This window comes from Nelumbo lutea, chromosome 3, assembly GCF_056320005.1.
Source record: "Nelumbo lutea isolate HS-2025 chromosome 3, American lotus-T2T, whole genome shotgun sequence".
Classification (NCBI taxonomy): Eukaryota; Viridiplantae; Streptophyta; class Magnoliopsida; order Proteales; family Nelumbonaceae; genus Nelumbo; species Nelumbo lutea.
The window spans coordinates 6505504-6526783 of record NC_142686.1 but is presented as its reverse complement, the minus strand read 5'-3'; the positions used below and the strand labels follow the sequence as shown (position 1 = coordinate 6526783).

The 21280-nt window shown below is 36.3% G+C and overlaps 1 protein-coding gene and 1 long non-coding RNA gene across 3 annotated transcripts; one reads left to right on the top strand and one right to left on the bottom strand.

Annotated features, from left to right (window-relative positions):
- The first annotated feature begins 1911 nt into the window (after positions 1 to 1911).
- Positions 1912 to 19360, top strand: LOC148862611 (putative membrane protein At3g27390). Of its 2 annotated transcripts, XM_088978790.1 has the most exons (10): positions 1912 to 2243; positions 4622 to 4730; positions 4849 to 5041; positions 5136 to 5272; positions 7492 to 7780; positions 11775 to 11881; positions 11975 to 12110; positions 12618 to 12816; positions 18491 to 18734; positions 18837 to 19360. In XM_088978790.1, the coding sequence occupies exons 1-10, from the start codon at positions 2150 to 2152 to the stop codon at positions 19036 to 19038; spliced, it is 1710 nt and encodes a 569-aa protein (XP_088834916.1). In that variant the 5' UTR covers positions 1912 to 2149; the 3' UTR covers positions 19039 to 19360. The 2 variants fall into 2 exon arrangements, with proteins under 2 accessions (XP_088834916.1, XP_088834917.1); XM_088978791.1 differs by lacking the exons at positions 4849 to 5041; positions 5136 to 5272 and having other exon boundaries at positions 2002 to 2243.
- Positions 6216 to 17393, bottom strand: LOC148862612 (uncharacterized). The gene is made up of 3 exons (XR_016110064.1): positions 13441 to 17393; positions 8143 to 8325; positions 6216 to 6599 (listed from the first exon to the last, which is right to left on the bottom strand). It is a non-coding gene; the product is annotated as an uncharacterized LOC148862612 (long non-coding RNA).
- Positions 19361 to 21280: the final 1920 nt, after the last annotated feature.

The window sequence follows — 21280 nt, the reverse complement described above, 5'->3', positions numbered from 1 at the left end:
ACCCTTTTCTTATTTATTTGAGCACTTTATGATTCCATTAATTTTCTAAATATAATATTGAAGTCCTTTTGATTGTTCTAATAGATCTTTGCAAAATTTTTGTTGGATTCATTATTCAAATGAAATGATAGAGTTTTCTTTATGATAAATATAAATTTAAGGTTTTGTTTAAAGGAGTTGATAATTTTCATGTTTTAAGATGAAGAGAGGCATTCATGTGAAAAGATTAGACCAGGGGTATTTGTTGCAAAGTGAAAAGTTCAAAGGGCCTTTGTAACAAATTAAAGTTTGGGGAAAAGGAAATAACAACTTATATTATGCTTCTAAAAGATATTTACATCTATACTATGGAGGGGAAAACATAAACTTTTTTTTTTTTTTTCGTTTAGGGTAAATTACAAAGACCCACTAAACTTTTATTTGTGACAAATACCCCCCTGAACTTTCACTTTGCAACAAATACTTCGTGACTGTTTAGTCAAACGAGAGAATGCATTAAATTACCAAAATGCTCACTTAAAATTTCTTTATTTTTTTCTCACTCTTTTCTCTTAAACCTTAATTGACCAAAAATACCTCTATTTTCTCCAAAGGAAACCATCTAAAATATAAAATCCATTTCATTAGCATAGAAAAAAGTTTATTAATTCTTGATTAATTTCACTCACATGAATCTCTCTCTTCATCTTAAAATATGAAAATTATCCACTCATTTCTCCAATAAATCAAGAAAAACCAAATGAAACCATAATTTTATATCTATTAGAAAGAAACATCTATCATTTAATTTGAATATTAAATCCAATAAAAAATCTACAAAATCTATCGAAACAACTGAGGGAGTTTTAATGTTATATATAAAAAATTAATCAAATTATAAATCATTCAAATAAATAAGAAAAAGGTAGTTTGGATGTCTATAAAATAATGATGATGGCATTTATCGCAAAATTAAAATTCAAAGGGTCTTGGTCACAAATGAAAATTCAGGGGAATAATTGTCGCTGAGTGCCAGGGGTCTTTGTAATTTACCCTTCCCTTTAAATTCCGCATTGAGTTTTGAGTAAAATAGAAGAAAATAATTATATACTAGTAATTATCATGAACCAAAACTTATTTCTCATGAATTGAAGCACAAGAATTACAGGTTTTGATTTTTATACGTAAGCGCATAAGGTGATAAAGTCCACCAGTCTCTGAGTAGAACCGAATCCTCGTGATGACTGATGAGAACATCTTTGGAGGATAAATTCGACACGAAAGCAGTTCTCAGGCTAAACTGTTGGATGACTGAAAGACTGGCAAACCCTTCTCACGTTAACATTGCTTGTGCTTGTGGAAAAGGGATTAGTGGATTTCTCGCATTTTAACATTGTTAGTGTTAACTTCGATAAAAAGCCACCATCAGAGCTCAAATCTCACAAACTCGATTTTCTGTCAGGCAAGCGACGGAACGGATGGGTGATGGAGAACAAGTGAAGCACAGCTGAGGCCTGAGTGTGCAACCGGACTCATTTTCTTTTTGTCCGCCTCAGCTCATGGCTCACCTCCATTTGAAAAGAGAAAAATGCCTTTATTTATTTACTGGGTAACCAAGAAATCGGCATAAAAGGTTGCACCATTTTGTTCTTGCTAAGATTTTTTTATTTTCTGTTCCAAGTTCAAATCATTGTCATTGTTACTCTCGTCAAAATATATATATATCGTTGTCATTGTTGGTTGACCAGAACATTTGAATTCGAGTGGCGTTGACTGTTTGGCTTTTGTAATAATTATCCTAATCCCTTCTTCAATCTCGTCAGTTAATTACTTAGTCAGTTTCTTTTCTGGGTTCGTCGTACAATGTTCTGACTTCTTAGTTGTAGTTGTAGTTAGCCTTGCTTTAACTGTAAACATTCCCCTATCTGTCTTGTCTTGGTCCACACTCTTCCCACTCACTTCGACCTTTGCTCTCACGATTACGAGAGTAGCTTCGGAGAGAGAGAGAGAGAGAGAGCAAAACAAGACAGACTGCGAGTTGTCGCGTGTCCATCTTCATCTTCAATTTAGTGAAGATGGAATTCTCTCTTGTTTTTTTTCTTTTTTTTTCCAGAATTCCCCTGTTTCTGTTATGGGTTTGAAGTGATTTTGGAGATCTAGGTGAGGAGAGATGGAGCCTCCTAAGGAGTTCTTGGCTTCCTCATTGAGCTTTCTCCGCTTTCTACCCTTCTTCATCGGGCTTCTCCTCCTGGGCATCATTAAAGGTTAGTACTTTTTATTTTTTTCAACGGCTTTCTTCTCCATAGATTTTCTGTTTGGTTCTTGCTACTTATCCTTTGGTCAATGCCGTTTCTTTTGTTTTCGAGTCTTGGGTATGCAGATTTTGCTCTTTGCTCGGAAGGTACTAGTGTAAAGTAGTACTTTGCTCTTTCTCTCAGCCGTCCATCGGCTACTACAGCCGGCCACCTGCCCATCAAAATCTATACCGGCGGTTTCGATGCCTAGTAAGGCGGTTTATCACCGCCAGCACAGAGCTTCTGTGGAGAATGAACATGAGCTAACATGGGGCACGATTATATGATATTTTATTATATTTTATAACTTTCTTAATATATTATCTTTATTCAATATACTATTATCAATTTGATAAAGTTGTTAGACATTTTATATTCTTCATGTTATTATTATTTTTTTTATTTTACAATTTTTAGATTCCATTTCTATTTAGAAGTTGCAAGTTCTTTTCTTCATTTGCATAACTACCTACTCAATTCAGCAATTAGTTTTAAATTTACTTTTATATTTTCTCTATGCAACCAAATGCAAAAGCTTTTTTATTTTCTTATTCATATTTTGTGTTATTGATGTGGGGCCAACATGGTTGATTTGTGTTTTGTTGGCATAGGCTTTCATGTTTTCAATATATATTTGCTAATATGTATACTTATATTATTATTTTGGTTGGTGAAAGAAAAAAGAATAAAAATTGAAACTTGTAACCAAATGCATTCAAAATTTATTCTCATTCTTGCCACAAAAAGAATTCTTTTTTTTTTTTTAAAAAAAAGGTGTTCAGTTCATAGCACTATTTTCTCATTCTGCCCATTTCTATCCATTTTGTTCGTTCTATAATTTTATTATTGGAAAGAATGAACAAGAATGAGAGTTGCACCCAACATGGCCTAATTATATATTAATTCTCATTCATGTTATTATATATATTGTTTGAGTTGTACATATTTTAAAACCTTTACTTTTGATTATAGTTCTATTTATACATTGAACCCCACCCTAATGTTGTCAATTTATACTCTGTCATCCACAAATATCACATACTATGGAAACTCCATTTGCAATTACAAATTCTAATGTCTCTCACTGTTTAATACCAATCAGTGCACCATTTTAAATGTTCCTAAATTAGGTCAACATATGTTTGGTTAGAATTATTTGTGTAATGGTAAATTCTTGGGCTGGCAAGCATGATAATACAGGCTCAACTCGAGTCTGAAGGTAACCACTTAGTGGGGGAAAAAATCCAAAAGCTAGGACTTTACCCACTCTACTCTCCCAAGACCCCAGATGGCTGGGACCAACTCTGGGTAATGGCCTTGTTTGGTCAGAATTCTGCTGCAAAGAATCACTATTTGAAAAATGAGTGTTTGTTTTGATAGGCAACATTAAAACTATATTGTCCTGTGCTCAACCTTTTCTTTTTTCTGATAGGCAACATTAAAATTATATCCATTGGTTAAAAGTAATATATAAAGAGTAATTACAAGATTTAGGCTAGCCTCAGCTACCCAACCCTGAACCCTTAACTGTATTTACAAAAGTAATATTACTCACTCCCCAGTACAAATCATCCCTATTGCCTTCTTGTTTTGCAGGTTAGTCAGTTACACTGTTTGCTGATCTATAAGTCCAGCTCCAAGCCACACTCAGTTCTCTGGCCAATTGTTTAGCCTCTGTAAAATTATGTCGTGTTGCACTGTGCCTTACATCTCCATCTGGGAATAGCCTTCCACCAAAATGCTGCCCAAACTCATCCTTTTACAGATCTTTAGTCCTTAAAGTAAGGTCTTCAATTCTGCTATTGTAGAATCTGCAACTCCTATTGGTCCTGAGAAGATAGCAATGAACTCCCCATTCATATTTCTTATAACCCCACCAATGCCTGCAGGTCCTGGGCCTCCAATGCTACAACCATCAAAGTTTGGCTTCCAACAGTGTGCTGATGGTGGAGACCAATCCTTTACTAATTCCATGACCTTATTTGTTAACATTCCTAGATTCCAAGTTGCCAATCACATTTTTGTCTCTTGCACTAACTTCCTTGCTTACCATAGTTTGTAGTTTTATTATTTGTGTGTTACTTTTCAAAATGGGCTATCATGATCTCAAAACAATGATGGTTCAGGATCCATGTCCATAAGAGTTTTGCAAAAGTTTTATGTTGATCACCAACCTGTGACAACCCTCCTTTCTTATCCAGGCTTATGATTGGCAGTTGAAGACAATGAGAATACTTAATAAGATCCAGTCAGAGGCTTCATTTTTCTATAGTCTGTACATCAGGTTGATTTTCAAAGATGACAATATATCTAGTATGGTTTTTACTTATTTATTCATTCTTGCACAGGTGCCATTTTCTGCCCATTGATTTGCCTAATAATCACAATTGGAAACACAGCGGTCATTTTGGGACTATGGCTAGTGCACAGTATCTGGACATATTATTGCATTGCAATGTACTTTACTCTAACCCTTTAGTGTTTTATCACCTTGCTTGCTTGCTCTTTTTTTTTATATCTTGCAGTTGCCTTCTTTCTCATTTTCATTGATTTGCTAGTATTCTCTTTAAGGCAGAACCAAAAAACTTGGGCCAGTTTTGAAGCTTGTCCTTTGTGCATGTCTTCCTGTTCTCTTGATTCTGTGGCCACTTTTTGGCATTGTTGGGAGTATCCTAGCAGGCGCAGGCTATGGATTTCTGCAACCACTTTTTGCCACCTTTAAAGCTGTTGGAGAAGGGAAAACAGATATATTTGTCCACTGTATTATTGTATGTTGAGAAGATCAATCGTGTTTCTTAGTAATCATCTACCATGTTTAGTCCCATTCTCTAATTGACACATTTCATTTCATTACATTTATAGGATGGAACTTGGAGCACTGTACTGAAAAGCTTTATGGTGGTTAAGAACCTTACCAATGTTTGTTTTTACTCCTATTTCTCAGTTATGGATGACCTCCACCTTCAAGGACCTCCTGATGGGAAACCATATGAGATCAGGTTTTGTGTTTTAATTTGTCAAAAGTTCCTTTTCTTCTGGTCCATGTGGCAATGCTCTTGTTAGCCAATGAAACTACTCACCTTTAATTAGAAACTTGTGCTCTCATTATAGTATCCAACTTCTGTGGTGAAAAAAACTTGTACCTCTGCATGATGGATGTTCTAGCATTTATCCTGCCTTAATAAAAGAGCATTTAATGGTAGCATTTTCAGTTCATTTCTAGTCCAAGTTCAAATACAAAACTACAAGTTAATAGGAATCATAAACAGAAGCGTCCACCTCTCTCTCTCTCTCTCATATGCATGCCCAAAGCTTAGAAAATGAGTGGAGAACAAGATATTTATGAACTCTGATATTTTTGTATGCTCCATTCCACAACCTTGAGGTTGTATTTTCAAATCAAGGTGACTATCAAACAAATGAGAGGAGTAATTTGGGTGCAATTGAGCTGAGCCGAGCTGAACTTCAGCATGTCTTGCCTCGGTTCAACTAAAATACTCCTATATTCGAATTTGAGTTCAAGTTTGATTTGAATTCTTTTCCTGTTTAATTATGGCACGACTATAAATTCAATAAGCTCTAGTTCTGATCATACATACACACACACACACACACACACACACACACACACACACACACACACACACACACACATATATATATATATATAAATCAAATTTGAGCCCAAACTGTTCAATTAAAGCTCAATTTGATTGCACCCCTAGGAGTATTCACTAGACCTCTCAGGACAGCCCCTCTGGAAACTCATTTCTCCTCTCAATTTGGCAAATTGGTGATACTTCATTCTGTCCTTCTAGTCCTATCTTATGTTACATGGACTTATTGGAAAATGCATTGTGTCAACACATGTGAACATTAACAGTGACTCCTGAATGAAATTTTAGTGCACATCTCTCTCGTATACACACATACACAAACTTAGCAAATGATTAGAGAACAATATATTTCACAATGCCTAGGGCCTTTTCGACATGTATAAGCTATTTACACTTTACAATCTTACAGCAGGTTGTGTTCTTAATTTCATTGGGCATGCTCCATGGTTCAACCTTGAGATTATTTCAAATCAAGATGTCTATTGAAAAGATATGACATAAAGTAATCACAAAAGCTCTCAAAGGCCATTGTGACAACTCATTGCTCCACTCCACTCACCTTGGTAGATTGATGATATTCCATACCACCTTAATAGGCCCATCATATGTTAAACTCATCGAGAATATGGATGGGTTGCATATCTACATGTGTGGTTACTGAAAATGACTCCTGCATAAGACCTGGGTGTTTTTCTTTTCCTTGCTGAATCTGTAATATGCAACTAAAAAAACTTTAGTCCCAGGATAAAATTTGAGCATTAAATTTGAATTCTGTAGACTTAACAAGTGCATTGTAAGTCGTTCTAACTGTTTAGGGGCCACTTGTAAAATATCAGGCTAACAGGTATGAGAACTCGGATTCATGTATGAGAGAACCAACTGTGTGCAAAAAAATGCCTAAGGTTAGGTCCATGTCCAAATTACCCCTCCCAAGACCCTGGATAACCAGGATCATAATTGGGTAATGACCCTTTTAGTCTATTTTTATCGATTTATGCTTCTAAACATAATCTTCTCCCTTTTCAAACAATTATTTCATTAATTAATATTGATAAGCATATATTACAGAAAAACAGATCTTAAGACGTATGGTATTGCTCACTGAGTTTTTGAATCCTATTTTTCCAGGCTCCTGACACCTTGTATCCATGTGAGATTCCAAACTCCTACATGCCTTCATGTAGCGTGGGGCACATGACATGGATTTATTTAACCCTTGGACCAAAGGATTGAAAAATGCCATCCTAATGCCAGGAAAGGAGGATTGGAAGAAACCATCCTCTACAGATTAGGGTTGGTGTGCCACACATGCAGGGGATTGGTTGAGGCTATCCAACTCTAAATGATTCTGCACATCTCTCCTACAGTGTCTTTGTTCCTGCATTTTCCTTATTTGGTTATTAATTATGATCTATCTGATACACAAGCATGTCAAATCAATCTTGAATTTTGTCAGGGTCAGATCTCCTGGTTGATTATGGTCTTTATTTGTTAAGGGTCTGGCTTGATCCCCCACTGTGGTCTTATATTTTCCTTTGTATTTCAATAAAATTTTCAGTTATGAATTACATAACTGTAATGCACACTTTATTGTTTTGCAGATTGCTTTATCTTCCAGGTGCTCTTTTAGCTGGAGTTCTTGGTTTTATGGTTGACTTACCAGTGATCACAGTTGTTGCCCTATACAAGAGCCCTTACATGCTTTTCAAGGGATGGCACCAATTGTTTCATGATCTTATAGGTCGGGAAGGCCCTTTCTTGGAGACCATATGTGTACCATTTGCTGGGCTTGCAATCCTACTATGGCCATTGGCAGTTATTGGAGCCGTTTTAGGATCAATGGTATCAAGTATCTTCTTAGGTGCATATGCAGCTGTTGTTGTTTACCAGGTTAAATTCTGATTGATTAATTCTTTCCTGGTACACCTCTTAAAGATGCATCAATCCAGACATATTCCCAATGTTTGAGCTTCTAAACTATGATACCTGGATACTTTACATGCCTAACATACCAATGTCAGACATGATACTTACTGGATACAATACCAGATACTACATGGACACTTCTAGATGTAAACAATAGCATTAACACTTTTAAAATATATAAAATGATATGTTTTAACAAATTATGCTATAAAAAAATCTTTACTTGTTAGAAATTAGATAAATTTGTTGAGGCAAGTCTTAAAAAATGACACTTAGCTTTAAAAACTAGATACAGAAGCATGATTTAAGCATATTAGATGGGATACCTGTACCCTTGCTCCTGTCTAGGATTTTAGGAAACGGAGAGTTGTAACCTTGTTTCCTGTATCTGCGTCCATCTCCTTATCTATCGAGGCATCGTAGCTTTTAAGTGTCCTTGCTTCATTTCTTCATTGTCTGATTAGGTAGTTGCTGCAGAATGTAGAGTGATGTAAAGCAGGGTAGATGTCCTGCAAATGTAGGCTTTAAGTGATTAGGAACTAACAAAAGGAGATGAAAGGTTTACTGCTGAAGGAAATTTGGGCAAGTAGGGTTGGTTTGGGTGCCTAAAAAGTCTCCAAATGGTTCAGATTCAATGAAAATATGGGTGTTGGGTAAAAATACCATTTAGGTAGGATAGTGAAAACACTAGTAGCTTAGGGTTCGAGGGATATCTAGGAAAGTATGAGAAATTTATTTAAAAAATAAAACCTTTATAACTAGAAGTGACAATCCAAGATTGCTGATGACATGGTATTAATTGATGAAACTAGGAAGGGGTCAAATGCGAAATTAGATTTATGGACAAAATGCCTTGGAAACAAAACCGCATAATTTAAATCTATATCTTACTATAAAAGGTATGAATGAGGTTAAGATTTCTGGACGTTTTCTTAACTAAAATACCCCTCTTTTTTATTTTAGTCTCTCTCTATTGTGAGGGCAAAAAGCATAATTTCGATGTTGCTATTCAGTTTATTCAGTTCCCTTTAATTAAGTCCTATATTCAAGTATTAACTCCCATTCCCTCTCATTGTTTAAGGTATGTTTGTTTCTCATTAAATTCCATTAATTAAATTCACACACAATTATTTTTAATCGTATAAAAACCTATATTTTTCTAATTTGACCCTAAAACAAAACTGCCTAAGTGGTGAGTAAGCGGCTCAACCATTTGGGTCAAATGGGTTTAACCCTGATGCTATAATTAAATAATAAAAATTTAAAAATAGATAAAATTACAAAAAAATAAACAAAATTTTTAGAAGTTTTAGGCATATCTCTAATATTATTTATTCATCATATTAAACAAAAACAAATATGACAAATAAAAAGCATTTTTATTAATGGTGGAAATGGAATACAAAAAATAAAAACCAACTAGAAATGAAACTATTTTACTATCTAGGTGATGGGCCAATGATTCAATCATTTAGGTCAAATGGGCCAACCATTGATATCATAGTTAAAAAAATATTTTTTTTAGAAATAGAAAAATACAAAAAAATTTAAAACATACATCTCTAATATTAATCATATTAAAGAAAAATAAATATGATAAACAAGAATTGTTTTTCTAAATTATGTAAATGAAATACAGAATTTAAAACCAATCTGAAAATAAAATCATTTTTATATCTAGGTGGTGGGTCAAAAGTCCAATCTTCTAAGTCTAATGCATCAACCCATGATAATTAAGTAATAAATATTTAAAATAAATAGAAATACAAAATACAGAAATTTTGTAGAAAAAAAAATTGGATACATGTCTAATGTTATATATTCATAATATTAAAGAAAAGTTAAGAGTAAAAATAAAAATCACTCTTTTTAATGATGAAAATAGAATGCAAAGTTTAAAATCAACCCAAAAACCAAAACAGTTCTTTCCATCCAGGCCGTGGGTTAATGGTACAACTATCAAGGTTAAATGGGTCAACCCATGAAGTGGTAATTATTAGATAATACAAATTCATAAAATTCTATCTTTAAATAGAACAGATTGGCAAAACAAATTTCATGTAGTCAACCCCATATAGTTGGGATAAGGCATGGATGATGATGAAATTCATAAAGTTCTACAAAATATAGAAATTTGTAGAAAATATTGGACAGATCTCTAATGTTATATATTCTTCATATTAAAAATAAATAAATAAGAATAATTTTTATTAATGATGGGAATGAAATACAAATTTCAGGAAAAAAACTAATATCTAACCTGTGACCCCACTAGTTGGGTCAAAATTGTTCAATTGTTCATTTATCTTGGTCACCATGTTGTTAACCAAGTCAATGGCTTTTTACAAGGAAGTAGTTTGGTGGTAAATAGACCTAGAATCTTGGTTAAGTGATGGGCTGAGTTTAACCAGTTAATTTGACCATGGGATAAAAACTAATGTTCTAAAAAATGATTCAAATTGCAATTCCCTCCCAAACAAGTCAATTTTGTGATGTCATAAATTAATAAAAGCAAACAAAAGTATAGAAATTTTTAGCATGTCTTTAATATTATATATTCTTCATATTAAACAAAATTATGTTTTGAAAATGGGAATTATTGTTATTAAATATGGAAATAGCTAAATATACAAAAAAGAAAAAAAGAATTAATGTCTTACCCATATTGATAAAAAAAGAACTAATGTCTTATCCATATTGATAAAAAAAAAAGAATTGATGTCTTACCCATATTGATAAAAAAAAAAATTAATGTCTTACCCATGGCTTATTGACCTGGTCAAAAAGGTCAATAGTTGAACCAGTAAGGTCATATGGTTGTTCAGCAAAACAATGTTTTTTGCAACAAATTGGTTTGGGTGAAACATACTCAGAAATTTGTCTGAGTGACAAGTCAATCAATCCAACTTTTGGTTTGGGTTGTAACATACTCAGAATTTTTTCTAAGTGGCAGATCAATCAATCCAGCCATTGGATTTAACCACAAGTTGAAATCATTGATATAAACTATAAGTAAGAAGATCTGAAACTAGGTATTTAGGTTGAAAGGGAACAAATCCATTAGTACACAATGCTTTGTTCACTTATCTTTATTACATAGGTTTTGATAATAACACTAAAAAATAATATAATAATTATCATCATCATTTGAAATTGCCACATGCAACGTCCATGTACATTTACTGGTATAATAATAAGAGTGGAAACCAAGGTATAATTATGATTGAAGACCAAGAGATATCTCAATGTGACCTCTTTCCTTAACTTGGTTCAATAGTCCATAACAAGGGAGAGATTAAGGTTTATGTTGCCCATAGGATTAGAACAGAATGGGCAAAATGTAGGGGTGCATCCAAAAAACTTGTCCAAAAATGAGTCTAGCAGAAGTGTGAATGTTAGGAGGATGAGTGGGAAATAAGATTATTTGCATGTCCAAATAAAAAAAGATAGTTTCCTATGATAAGACTTCTTGATAGTTTGTATTTTTGGCCCAATTTCCCAAACAACAAGCCAATAATGTGATCATAGACTATTAGGTTTTTACTTTAAGCTCTCTGATGGAGACTCAGTCCTGATCTCAGCATTTTTGACAAATGAAACTTGGCCCACAACTAAAGTGGTTCCTGTCTTACATTCTTGGCAATGGAAGGATGTTTTTCTAATAAAATTAAATGGGGCAAATGAATTAGATTGTTTCCATGGCATCTACTCATTAACTCAACATAACTAGAGAAAACCCATCCACCTTGGCTCAACTTGGGTGGATCCCAGGAGATGTGAACTTCTTTCGGAAGTGGGAAGAGCTGTTTTGTTTCAATTTTTCACTCAGGTCATTAATTGGTCCTTCATTGCACAATTTCTCTTGTGTGTCATATTACAGAGAATCTTTATTTGCTTTCATTTGTTATTCATCTTAACCATGGAATTGACTCTTCTGTTATGAGATTTTGGACTATAGGAGTCATCCATATATTTGGGCCTTCGCTATATCATCTCATCTCTGTCCATTTTCGATGAGTACAGCAATGATGTGCTTGGCATGCCAGAAGGGTCCTGTTTTCCTAGGTGCTCTTGTGTTTCACTCCAGTGTTTTAGTGTTAATATTTGTTATTTATGTTGGGTATGTTTTATTTGACAAGCTGCTTTCTCAATTATCAGGCCTAAGTACCGAAGGGGACCCCAGTCACGTCCCATCTCTCGTGCCACTTCTTTCTCAAGGCTTAACTCTTTCCGAAATCCTCCTTCACGTTGCATCTCAATCAAGAACTCTATTACTGAGTTGAATCCACTTGAGGTATCTTGTTCTTTTTCATCTAAAAATTATACCTTAATGGGTTAATGATGCTCAGACAATATACCTTAGCCTTATTTTTGGAAAGTATGCACCAAATAAAAGAATTTTTTTCGAAAGAATGTGCCAGAAATTTTCATATTCTGTTTTTTTTTTTTTTGAATACCAGGAGGCATTAGCTTATCTGATTCGCTTGGTTTACCTGTCTGTCAGTTGTGCCAAGTCTCTCATACAAGTCATATTTTATGCAACAGAAAGGATCAGACATTTTTGGCAGTTAAACTATTCACTGTCATGTGATGCATGAGCAAAAGCTGCTGAGTTGCACGGCTGACTCTAACTCTGAATTGAGAATAGCTGTGCTACAGAACCTGCAGCTCAGTGGCTTTTCTCTGCCTCACTACTTGGGCACCTCCCTTCTTCCCACACCACCTAGAAAGAATTATATATAGCTTACCGGAGATAGAAAAATAATGTCATGATGCATTAAATGAAACTGTTCAAATGTAGTTTCTGGATGGCTTATTTAAGGAATGTACGCGGCATAGGGAGATTCTAGTTGATGAAGGACTAATAATACCCGAAGATATGGAAGAGTCTAGGTCTAGCAGAGGTGACATCAGTGTGATAAGCGTTGGTCTGCCTGCTTATTGCATCCTTCAAACACTTCTCCGTTCTGCCAAGGCCAACTCAGATGGTATATTGCTAAGTGAGTAGACTCTTCTTTTCTACTTATGTACCCAATCTGGAAAACTATCAGAATGAGGAAGAAAAATAATCCTAAACTTATAAAGATTTTAGAAATTGTCTATCAAAATATAAGAGAAAATTTTTATTGACAAAGTTTTAAGGTTCCTTACCGCCTAAAACTAAAACTGTGTCAAGTAATGATCTAGGCCTTTATGTAGCGAGCCTTTAGAATGCCTTTACAAATGGTTGATGTAGAACTAAAATATTATTCTAATATTTTCTTATATATCTCTCTCCCCCTTTCATACTTTTTTCTGAAGATCCTTGAAGGTTTTCTCAAACTTTGAAATGTCTTCAAGACAACATGTCTTCTGGAATTGGACTATTGGGGGTAATTGGTTCAAATTGTATTTTGAAGGGTTCAGCAGCAAGAGGTCTGTAACAGAAGACCAACCGCGCAACAGAAAATGAAACTAACTCGTTGAAGATGTCAGGGAACATTCCAGATGTCAAGAAGTAAGTCCACGTGGGTAAACTAATTCGAACCATCTGGAATTCTGGGACTATAAAATTACAGTTTTGCATATCCTTCTAATTCCCCCCAAGTTGGAGCAGGGGTAGGTTGGATGCCCAACTTGCTTACTAGTGTAGAAAATGGAAGAGGCCCCATAGGTTTGGTGAGGTCTGCCGGCTGATCTTTGCTGGAAATATGATGAGTAGCAATTGTGTTATTTGCAATGTACTGGCGAATGAAGTGACAGTTGATTTCGATGTGCTTGGTTCGTTCATGATATACAGGATTGTTGGCGATGTGGAGAGCTACTTGACTGTCACAGTAGAGATGCATAGGACCTTTGATGGTGATTCCAAGATCATGGAGGAGATGCTTGAGCCACAATAACTCTGAAGTAGCTACAACCATTGCACAATACTCTGCCTCTGCAGATGACCGAGACACCACGCTCTGCTTTTTACTTTTCCAAGATAGGAGAGATCCTCCTAGCATGGTAATATAGCCTGTGGTTGATCGTCGGGTAGTGGAACATGAGGCCCAGTCAGAATCGTAGAAAGCTTTGAGGGTGAGGTCAGAAGTAGATGGTAGAAATAGCCCATGAGATGTTGCGGCTTGCAAGTACCGTAGGACTTGTAAAGCTGCATCCATGTGCACTTGCCGAGGTTTGTGAAGGAACTGGCTCAAAGTATTGACTGCAAAGCTTAGTTCTGGTCTAGTGACTTGTAAGTAGACAAGTCAGCCCACAAGTCTTCTATACTGTCCAGGATCTTGAAGTAATGGGCTGGAGTCATCATGGAGTGGTGATAATTGCTCCATGGGTATTTTAGTAGGCCTACAGTTAAGCATGTTTGTTTCCTGTAGAATATCATGAATGTACTTCTGTTGACTAAGGAAATTCCCGATGTAGATCTTTGAACCTCAATGCCCAAAAAATAAGAGAGAGGGCCCAAATCTTTGAGAAGGAAGCATGAGTGTAGATAATCCTTCAGCTCTTGAATGCATGACTCATGAGTACTAGTGATTATAAGACCATCAACATACACCAAAACTGCTATAAAGGTATCTGATTTCTGCAGTGTGAATAGTGAATAGTCAGCTTTGGATTGTGAGAAGCCATATTCTTGTAGGGCAAGAGTGAATTTTTCAAACCAGATCCTTGACGATTGCTTGAGCCCGTATAGGGACTTTTGTAGGTGACAAACTTTGTGTGGCTTATTTTTATCAAATCCTTGTGAGATGCGCATATAGACTTCCTCATGAAGATCATCATTTAAGAAGGCATTGTTGTCATCAAGTTGGTGAAGAGACCAACCTTGAGCTGCCACAACTGCTAACAAGCAACACATGGTTACCAGTTTGGCAACAGGGGCAAAAGTGTCATGATATTCCAACCCCTCAATTTGAGTATATCCACGGGCCACTAGGCGAGCCTTGTAGCGATCAACAGTACCATCAGGTTTCAGTTTGATTTTGTAAATCCATTTTGAACCAATGGCTCTTTTTCCTGGTGGGAGATCAACAATGCACCAAATGTTGTTTCGCTCAAGAGCTTCAATTTCTTTGGCCATGGTCTGTTGCCACTTTGGATCTTGAGATGCTTCTGTATAATTCTTGGGTTCAATCAACGATGATGTGAGGGCATGGGACTGTTGTTGCAAAGATGGGGGTATGAGCAAATGTAGTCCTTTAAATGGGATGGTGCTCGCCTCGAACGAGACGGCCAAGGTTGCTGATCTATGGTATGGTCAGGTGGAGCATCATGATGGGAGTGTTGTGAAATGATAGTGGATTCAACATCCTCTTGGGGTTAAGGAATAACAGGTGAGGGAACAGGCTGAATTGGATTTGGGTGGCAGCCCTTAAAAGGAAACTGAGTTTCATAAAAAATCACATCTCTAGATACGAATATGGTTTTGGACTCTAGATCATATAGGCGGTATCCTTTTTGGGCATATGGGTATCCCACAAATATGCACTTTCGGGCTCATGTGGCAAAAATTTATCATGAATTGGTGGAGCTACCCGAGCAAAACATAAACACCCAAAAAACTTTAAGTGGGAATAAGAAGGAGATCTGTTGAGCAAAACTTCAACTAGAGATTTTCCTTGAAGTTTGGGTGTCGGGGTGTAGTTTATGATGTAGGTTGTTGTAAGTATACACTCGCCCCAAAAAGTGATTGGAAGATTGGCTTGAAATTTGAAAGCGCGGGCTACTTCAACAAGTGTCGATGTTTTGTGTTCCGCAACACCATTCTGTTGGGGCGTATCAACACAAGATCGTTGATGTATGATCCTTGCTTGTAAATAAAATTGTTGCATGGGTCCAGACAAGAATTCAGACCCATTATCTAATCTGATGTACTTCACAGTAGCATTATGTTGTGTCTTAACCATGTGGAAAAATGAGACCAAGAAATCTAGAGTATCTACCTTATGTTTCATCAAGTAAACCCATGTGCTGCGAGTACAATCATCCACTATAGTGAGAAAGTAATGTGCCCCACTATGGGAGGGTGTTTTATATCCACCCCAAATATCACAATGTAACAATTCAAAAGGTACTGTAGACTGAATAGTACTAATTGGAAATGGAAGTCTAGTAAGTTTTGCCTTGTGGCAAATTTCACAGCTCCGGTCTGCATCACTGGGAGAATGACCAGAAACGGTGGTGACCCAAGGAGAGGATACATGCCCTAAGCATTGATGCCATAGCATGTATGTCGACGGTGGGGTAATGTCAGTGGTGGAGTTATGAATTGAGTCGGATGGTGAGGTGGATGGTGGGTGAAGGTAGTATATTCCATTCCACATCTTACCCCTCCCAATCTCCTTCCTCGAGACTAGGTCCTATAAAATACAGAAATCAGGGTAGAAAGTAACTGCACAATTCAGTTGGGAGGTTAATTTTCTAACTGAAAGTAGATTGCAGTGGAAATCAGGAATACAAAGAATGTGATCTACAGTGAGCTGAGGTGTGATCTTGCAAGAACCTTGATGTGTTATAGGTAATGTGGATCCATCAGGCAAACTAACAAACTTTGGTGAATTTACGGAGTAGCATGCAGTGAGATTAACATTGGAGGGTGACATGTGGTTTGATGCTCCACTGTCAAGTATCCAGTGTATGGAATTTAAAGATGATGAGGTATGAGTGACAGTACCAGCAAGATTAGTAGTGTTAGCTTGCAGCTTGCCTTGACCAATGAGCGACAACAGCTGATTATACTGATCCAGTGTAAAGATAGGAGCAAGATTGTCTGTGGTTGTAGAAACATGTGCCGCAGTAGGTAGCATATTCTGTTTCTTGGATCTGTTTGACCTGTTACGATCCCAATTTGGGGGATAACCCACTAGTTCGAAGCATCGGTCCCTGGTGTGACCTTTCTTTTTGCAGTGATCACAATAGAGTTTGCTGCGAGACTGAGAATTAGGATCTTGCATGCGATGTCCTGATTTGGACTGGACGGCCATGGCTCAGCCTCAAGATTTTGAACAGTACAATGCGAAGCTGCCGATTGATGCCGTTCTTCTTGGATGATCAACGCATAAGCACGATTGATTCCAGGAACTGGTTCAGTATCCAGTATGTTTGATCGAATAGAATTGAAATTGTCATTCAATCCCATGAGAAACTGATGCAATTTTTCCTGTTCTCTTTCTGCCACATAATCTTTGGCCGCGCCACAAACGCGGATAGGTGCAGGAATGAGGGCATACATCTCATCCCATAGTCCCTTCAGTTTTGCAAAATATGCAGCTACATTCATTGAACCTTGATTCAAGAGCGCGATGTCCCGTTTCACTGGTGGATTCTCGGAACGTTGCCCTGTGAATACTGATCCTCAAGGTCTTTCCAGATTTCTTCAGCTGTCTCAATGTATGCTATACTTTCATGGAGATCTCGGGTCACAGAATTAAACAGCCAGCCGATCACCATGGAATTGCATTTCACCCAAGCCAGACGATCACCGGAGGTCAAATCTGGACACTGCAGACTTCCATCTACAAAGGAGAATTTGTTTTTTGCCTGGAGAGCATTCTTCATTGCACACCTCCAAGTTGAATATTTGTCGCCGGTGAGTATTGGCATATGGAAGACGATGGAAATATATACAATGTCAGGGAACATTCCAGATGTCAAGAAGTAAGTCCACGTAGGTAAACTAATTTGAACCATCTGGAATTCTGGGACTATAAGTTACAGTTTTGCATATCTTTCTAATAGTCTGGCTACCGGAGCTTTTGGTGATGATGTAACTTTCTCATGGTGACTCAATAGAAAAAAAAAGGATGTGATTTGGTTGATGAAGTGAAGAAATAAGATGATTTCTGGAGATGAGGTTTGTGAATGATCGGTCCAAAAGAGAACAAAATTTATTATATAGGAAGATAGAACATACTTAATAGAATACAGTGAATATGATGTCTAATGAGATCATTTTGTGTTATTTTTTCATACATCTTTTGATCCGTAATTTATTAGTTTGACATACATTGGAAGAAGCCTCCTCCCCCCCCCCCCCCCCTTACCCCTGAAGTTTAGCACTCCTAGAATGAGAATGTTCTACAAACTTTGGGTGAAATTTGTATTTCAGTTGGAATTCCTGTAAAATATCATATACAAAGATTGCAGAAACGAAGTTTTCAGACCTCTCCTTTTCTCCTTTCTCCTGTTTCCTTTCTATTATCTTCTTTTTGTCCTAATTGTTTATTATTTTGGGTCAAAATTCAATATGTGCCGAAAAGTGAAATGGAATCTCAAAATTCAACAACCTTAGGTGTTAAAACCTTGGAATGACCTTATTCTGATTTTAATTGGCATTACTGAAGTAAATCTGTTTTCAAATAAATATTGTAATCTCAAATACAATGAATGGCTAAAATGAATTTATCTCATTCCAGGGGAGAAGTGCTGATTTCATTGATGGCCTTGAAGAGTGCCCCTGCTTTTTAATGAATCTAATACCAAATCTAGGAAAGCCAGTAGTAAACTAAAGAAAAATATGGGGCGCCACTAGTTTCTCTGTAGGTAATGGCTCCCAAATGTGTGCAGCAGTAGAGCACCATACTGTATTATTGTTTGAATAACTTCAAGAGGTCCTTTGCATACATCACATTCTTATTCCTCGATAACTGCCATGAAAATAGTATTTTTTACATTATTGTTAAATTCTTCCAGGCAATTATGAGACTGAAATAACTAGGGAAAATAGACCCAAAGATGCCTTCTTTGATTGGTTCCTTAACCCTTTACTGATCTTGAAAGATCAGATAAAAGCTGCAAAGCTTTCAGAAGCTGAAGAGAACTACCTTTGCAAATCCGTTCTCTTGAGCGGGGATCCTCAGAGATTGAAGAATTCAAATCTAGTGACACCACCAGAATCTGAGCTGAAAAGGGGTGAACTAAATGGATTTGCTCGGAGGTAAAAATATGGAATATATGTTTTTTTTTCAAAAAGCTTTGGTGTGTCTTTACATTCTTCTAATATTTGTTCTGTCTTTGCATTTTCCTTCTCTGTGCGAAGGCTCCGAGGGATTACAAAGTCCATCTCAAAGTATCCACCATTCCGGGGACGCTTCGATAATCTTTGTACCCTATCTGAAGAACTTGCCAAGGCAAATGGCGGAAGTCAGTCAACCAACGGATCTCAATCAGTTCAAAGGCCAAGAAGTGGAATTGTCCGAACATTAAGTCGAATATTAAGTCAGAAGTCCTTTGGAAGCTGAACAAGTAGGAACTCGATAAGATGACCGTGACGGCCAACTGATTTCTGAAATGATTTGGAAATTGGAATTTCCATGATCAAATCTGTTTTCTATTTATTTTTCCTTCACTCCTTTTCTGTGGGCAATTAATAGAAAGAGCTGTAACTATTTGCATATAAAACGAAATGTCAGTTATAGGCTCATATCTGTACTTTCCAAATAGAAGAATGGCATTAACTCAGATTCTCCCCATTGTAATGACTAATGACTGTTTTTTGTTTTTTTTTTCACTATAATCGCCTCTGTAATTACAAAGAGCTTTTCTTCGGATTTTTCTACTTTCTATTGCGGAATGCTTTTACTTTTAAACAGCAAAGAGCTCCCAAACATAGGTATTTGGCATGATGTCGTTGCTTCAAAGATGTTTTCTGAGAAAACGGTGCTATATGCATGAGGGTCTATTGTAATGTTTCTTGAGAAAACGGTTCCTTTTTTCTGTTTGGCATCGATGCTGCCACATATGCTGTTTTTTGCGAAAACAGCACCGGTTTTGTTTGGTACCACTGTTGTATAACTGTTTTCAGTACTGGTCTATATTATCCAATGCCAAAGATGATGCCACATCATTGCATCGCTGGCAACAATAGGATGTTTTCTAAGAAAACATTGAATTTGACATTTCTTCATACCACACCTTCCCAATTTCCAATGTGTAGTTTGGAGCAATGTTTTTTCTGGAAAAATGATGCCAAATAAGACTATTTTCTAGAACACCCCCTTTTTTTACATGGCATTGATGTGGTGTAGTTTTCTTAGAAAATGGCATCGATGCCAAATACTGCCACATCCAAGTCTTAGGCTATTCTGCTACTTGCGTAGGGGCGCCAGCAGCCCTGATGTGCATCTGTTTCAATGTAAAAGGAGAACAAATTTTCCACTGTAAAAATAGGAGAAGCAATATAGCTCAACAAATTTTTAGTAGCATGTGCACTCTTTCTTTGCAATGAAATAATGGAAATGGCTGAGTTTGTTTAGACTTGGACCCCATTGGTTTATAGTAAATAAGCTTAGGAAAGTTGTTATTTGAGGATGAGTATCTTTTTCTCATTGACCAGTTTTATAATGTTCTTAAATTCCACTTTAGTACCCTAAACTTTGGGGGTAATGTCAAGTTAGTACCCAAACTTTGAAACATGTCATTGTAGTACCTAAACTTTCAAATAGTGTCAAATTGGTCCCTATTGTTAACCAACCGTCAGTTATCTATTGAAAATGTCAAAACTACCCTTCAAAAGAAGACACTATTCATTGACTTATATACCTTGAGACTGAACCGAATGAGGTGTTTGAGATTCTAGACTAATGAAGTCATTGTCTTCTACCTTTAGATTTGAAATACATTCTTGTCTAGTTATTTCTTTGCTTTCAGTTATTGTTTCCCTCTATTATATTTCATGTTTTTTCTCTCTTTTTCTTTAAAGATAACCAATTCAGTCTCAAGATAGAAGACAATGAACAGTGTCTTCTTTTGAAAGATAGTTTTGACATTTTCAACAGATAACTGATGGTCGATTAACAACAGGAACCAACTTGACACTTTTTTAAAGTTTAAGTCCTGCAGTGACACATTTGAAAATTCAGGTACTAACATGACACCACCCCCAAAGTTCAGGTACTAAAGTGGATTTTTTTCTTTTACATTTACTAATAGACCCCACAGTAAAATAAGCTCCAAACCCCCCCCCCCCCAATTAAAACTTACCTATCTCAGCTTGATAAATAACTTTGCCACTTTTAAGGGAAATTTTATAAAGCATAACGAAACTTTACCCATTTTTGTATTATTTTTTTATGGGTAAAAATGTTATTTTATTACTTACCTATTACTTATAGATTCACTAGACCCGACAACATGAAAGCCCGTAATATGTGCGTATTGAACATTTTAACTTCCACCTGCTACATATAACATTCTTTGACGATATTCTTGATACTCCACGGAGGAACATCACGATACTCCAAACGGTCAACAACAACCTTCAAATCTCCCACTATAATGTTGTTTCTGGCAAAGGATTTTGCGAATTCCATGGACCTCAAGCACAGCCCATGATTCAGCCACGTTAATAGAACAACAGAACAAGAACCCACAGATTACTACATGCTTCACCAGAAGTGTGTGATCCTTCCCATCCCTAACAATGCAACCAGTAGCTGAGGATCCATCAACCCTCCGAGGGTCTCATTTTATCAAATTATTCAT

What these genes read in the sequence shown, in the direction of transcription:
- LOC148862611 (XM_088978790.1), top strand. Translation starts at nt 2,150, where the DNA reads ATGGAGCCTCCTAAGGAGTTCTTGGCTTCCTCATTGAGCTTTCTCCGC. An exon ending in CCTCCTGGGCATCATTAAAG is followed by an intron (nt 2,244 to 4,621) that starts GTTAGTACTTTT and finishes ATTCTTGCACAG; the next exon opens with GTGCCATTTTCTGCCCATTG. An exon ending in ACATATTATTGCATTGCAAT is followed by an intron (nt 4,731 to 4,848) that starts GTACTTTACTCT and finishes TCTTTAAGGCAG; the next exon opens with AACCAAAAAACTTGGGCCAG.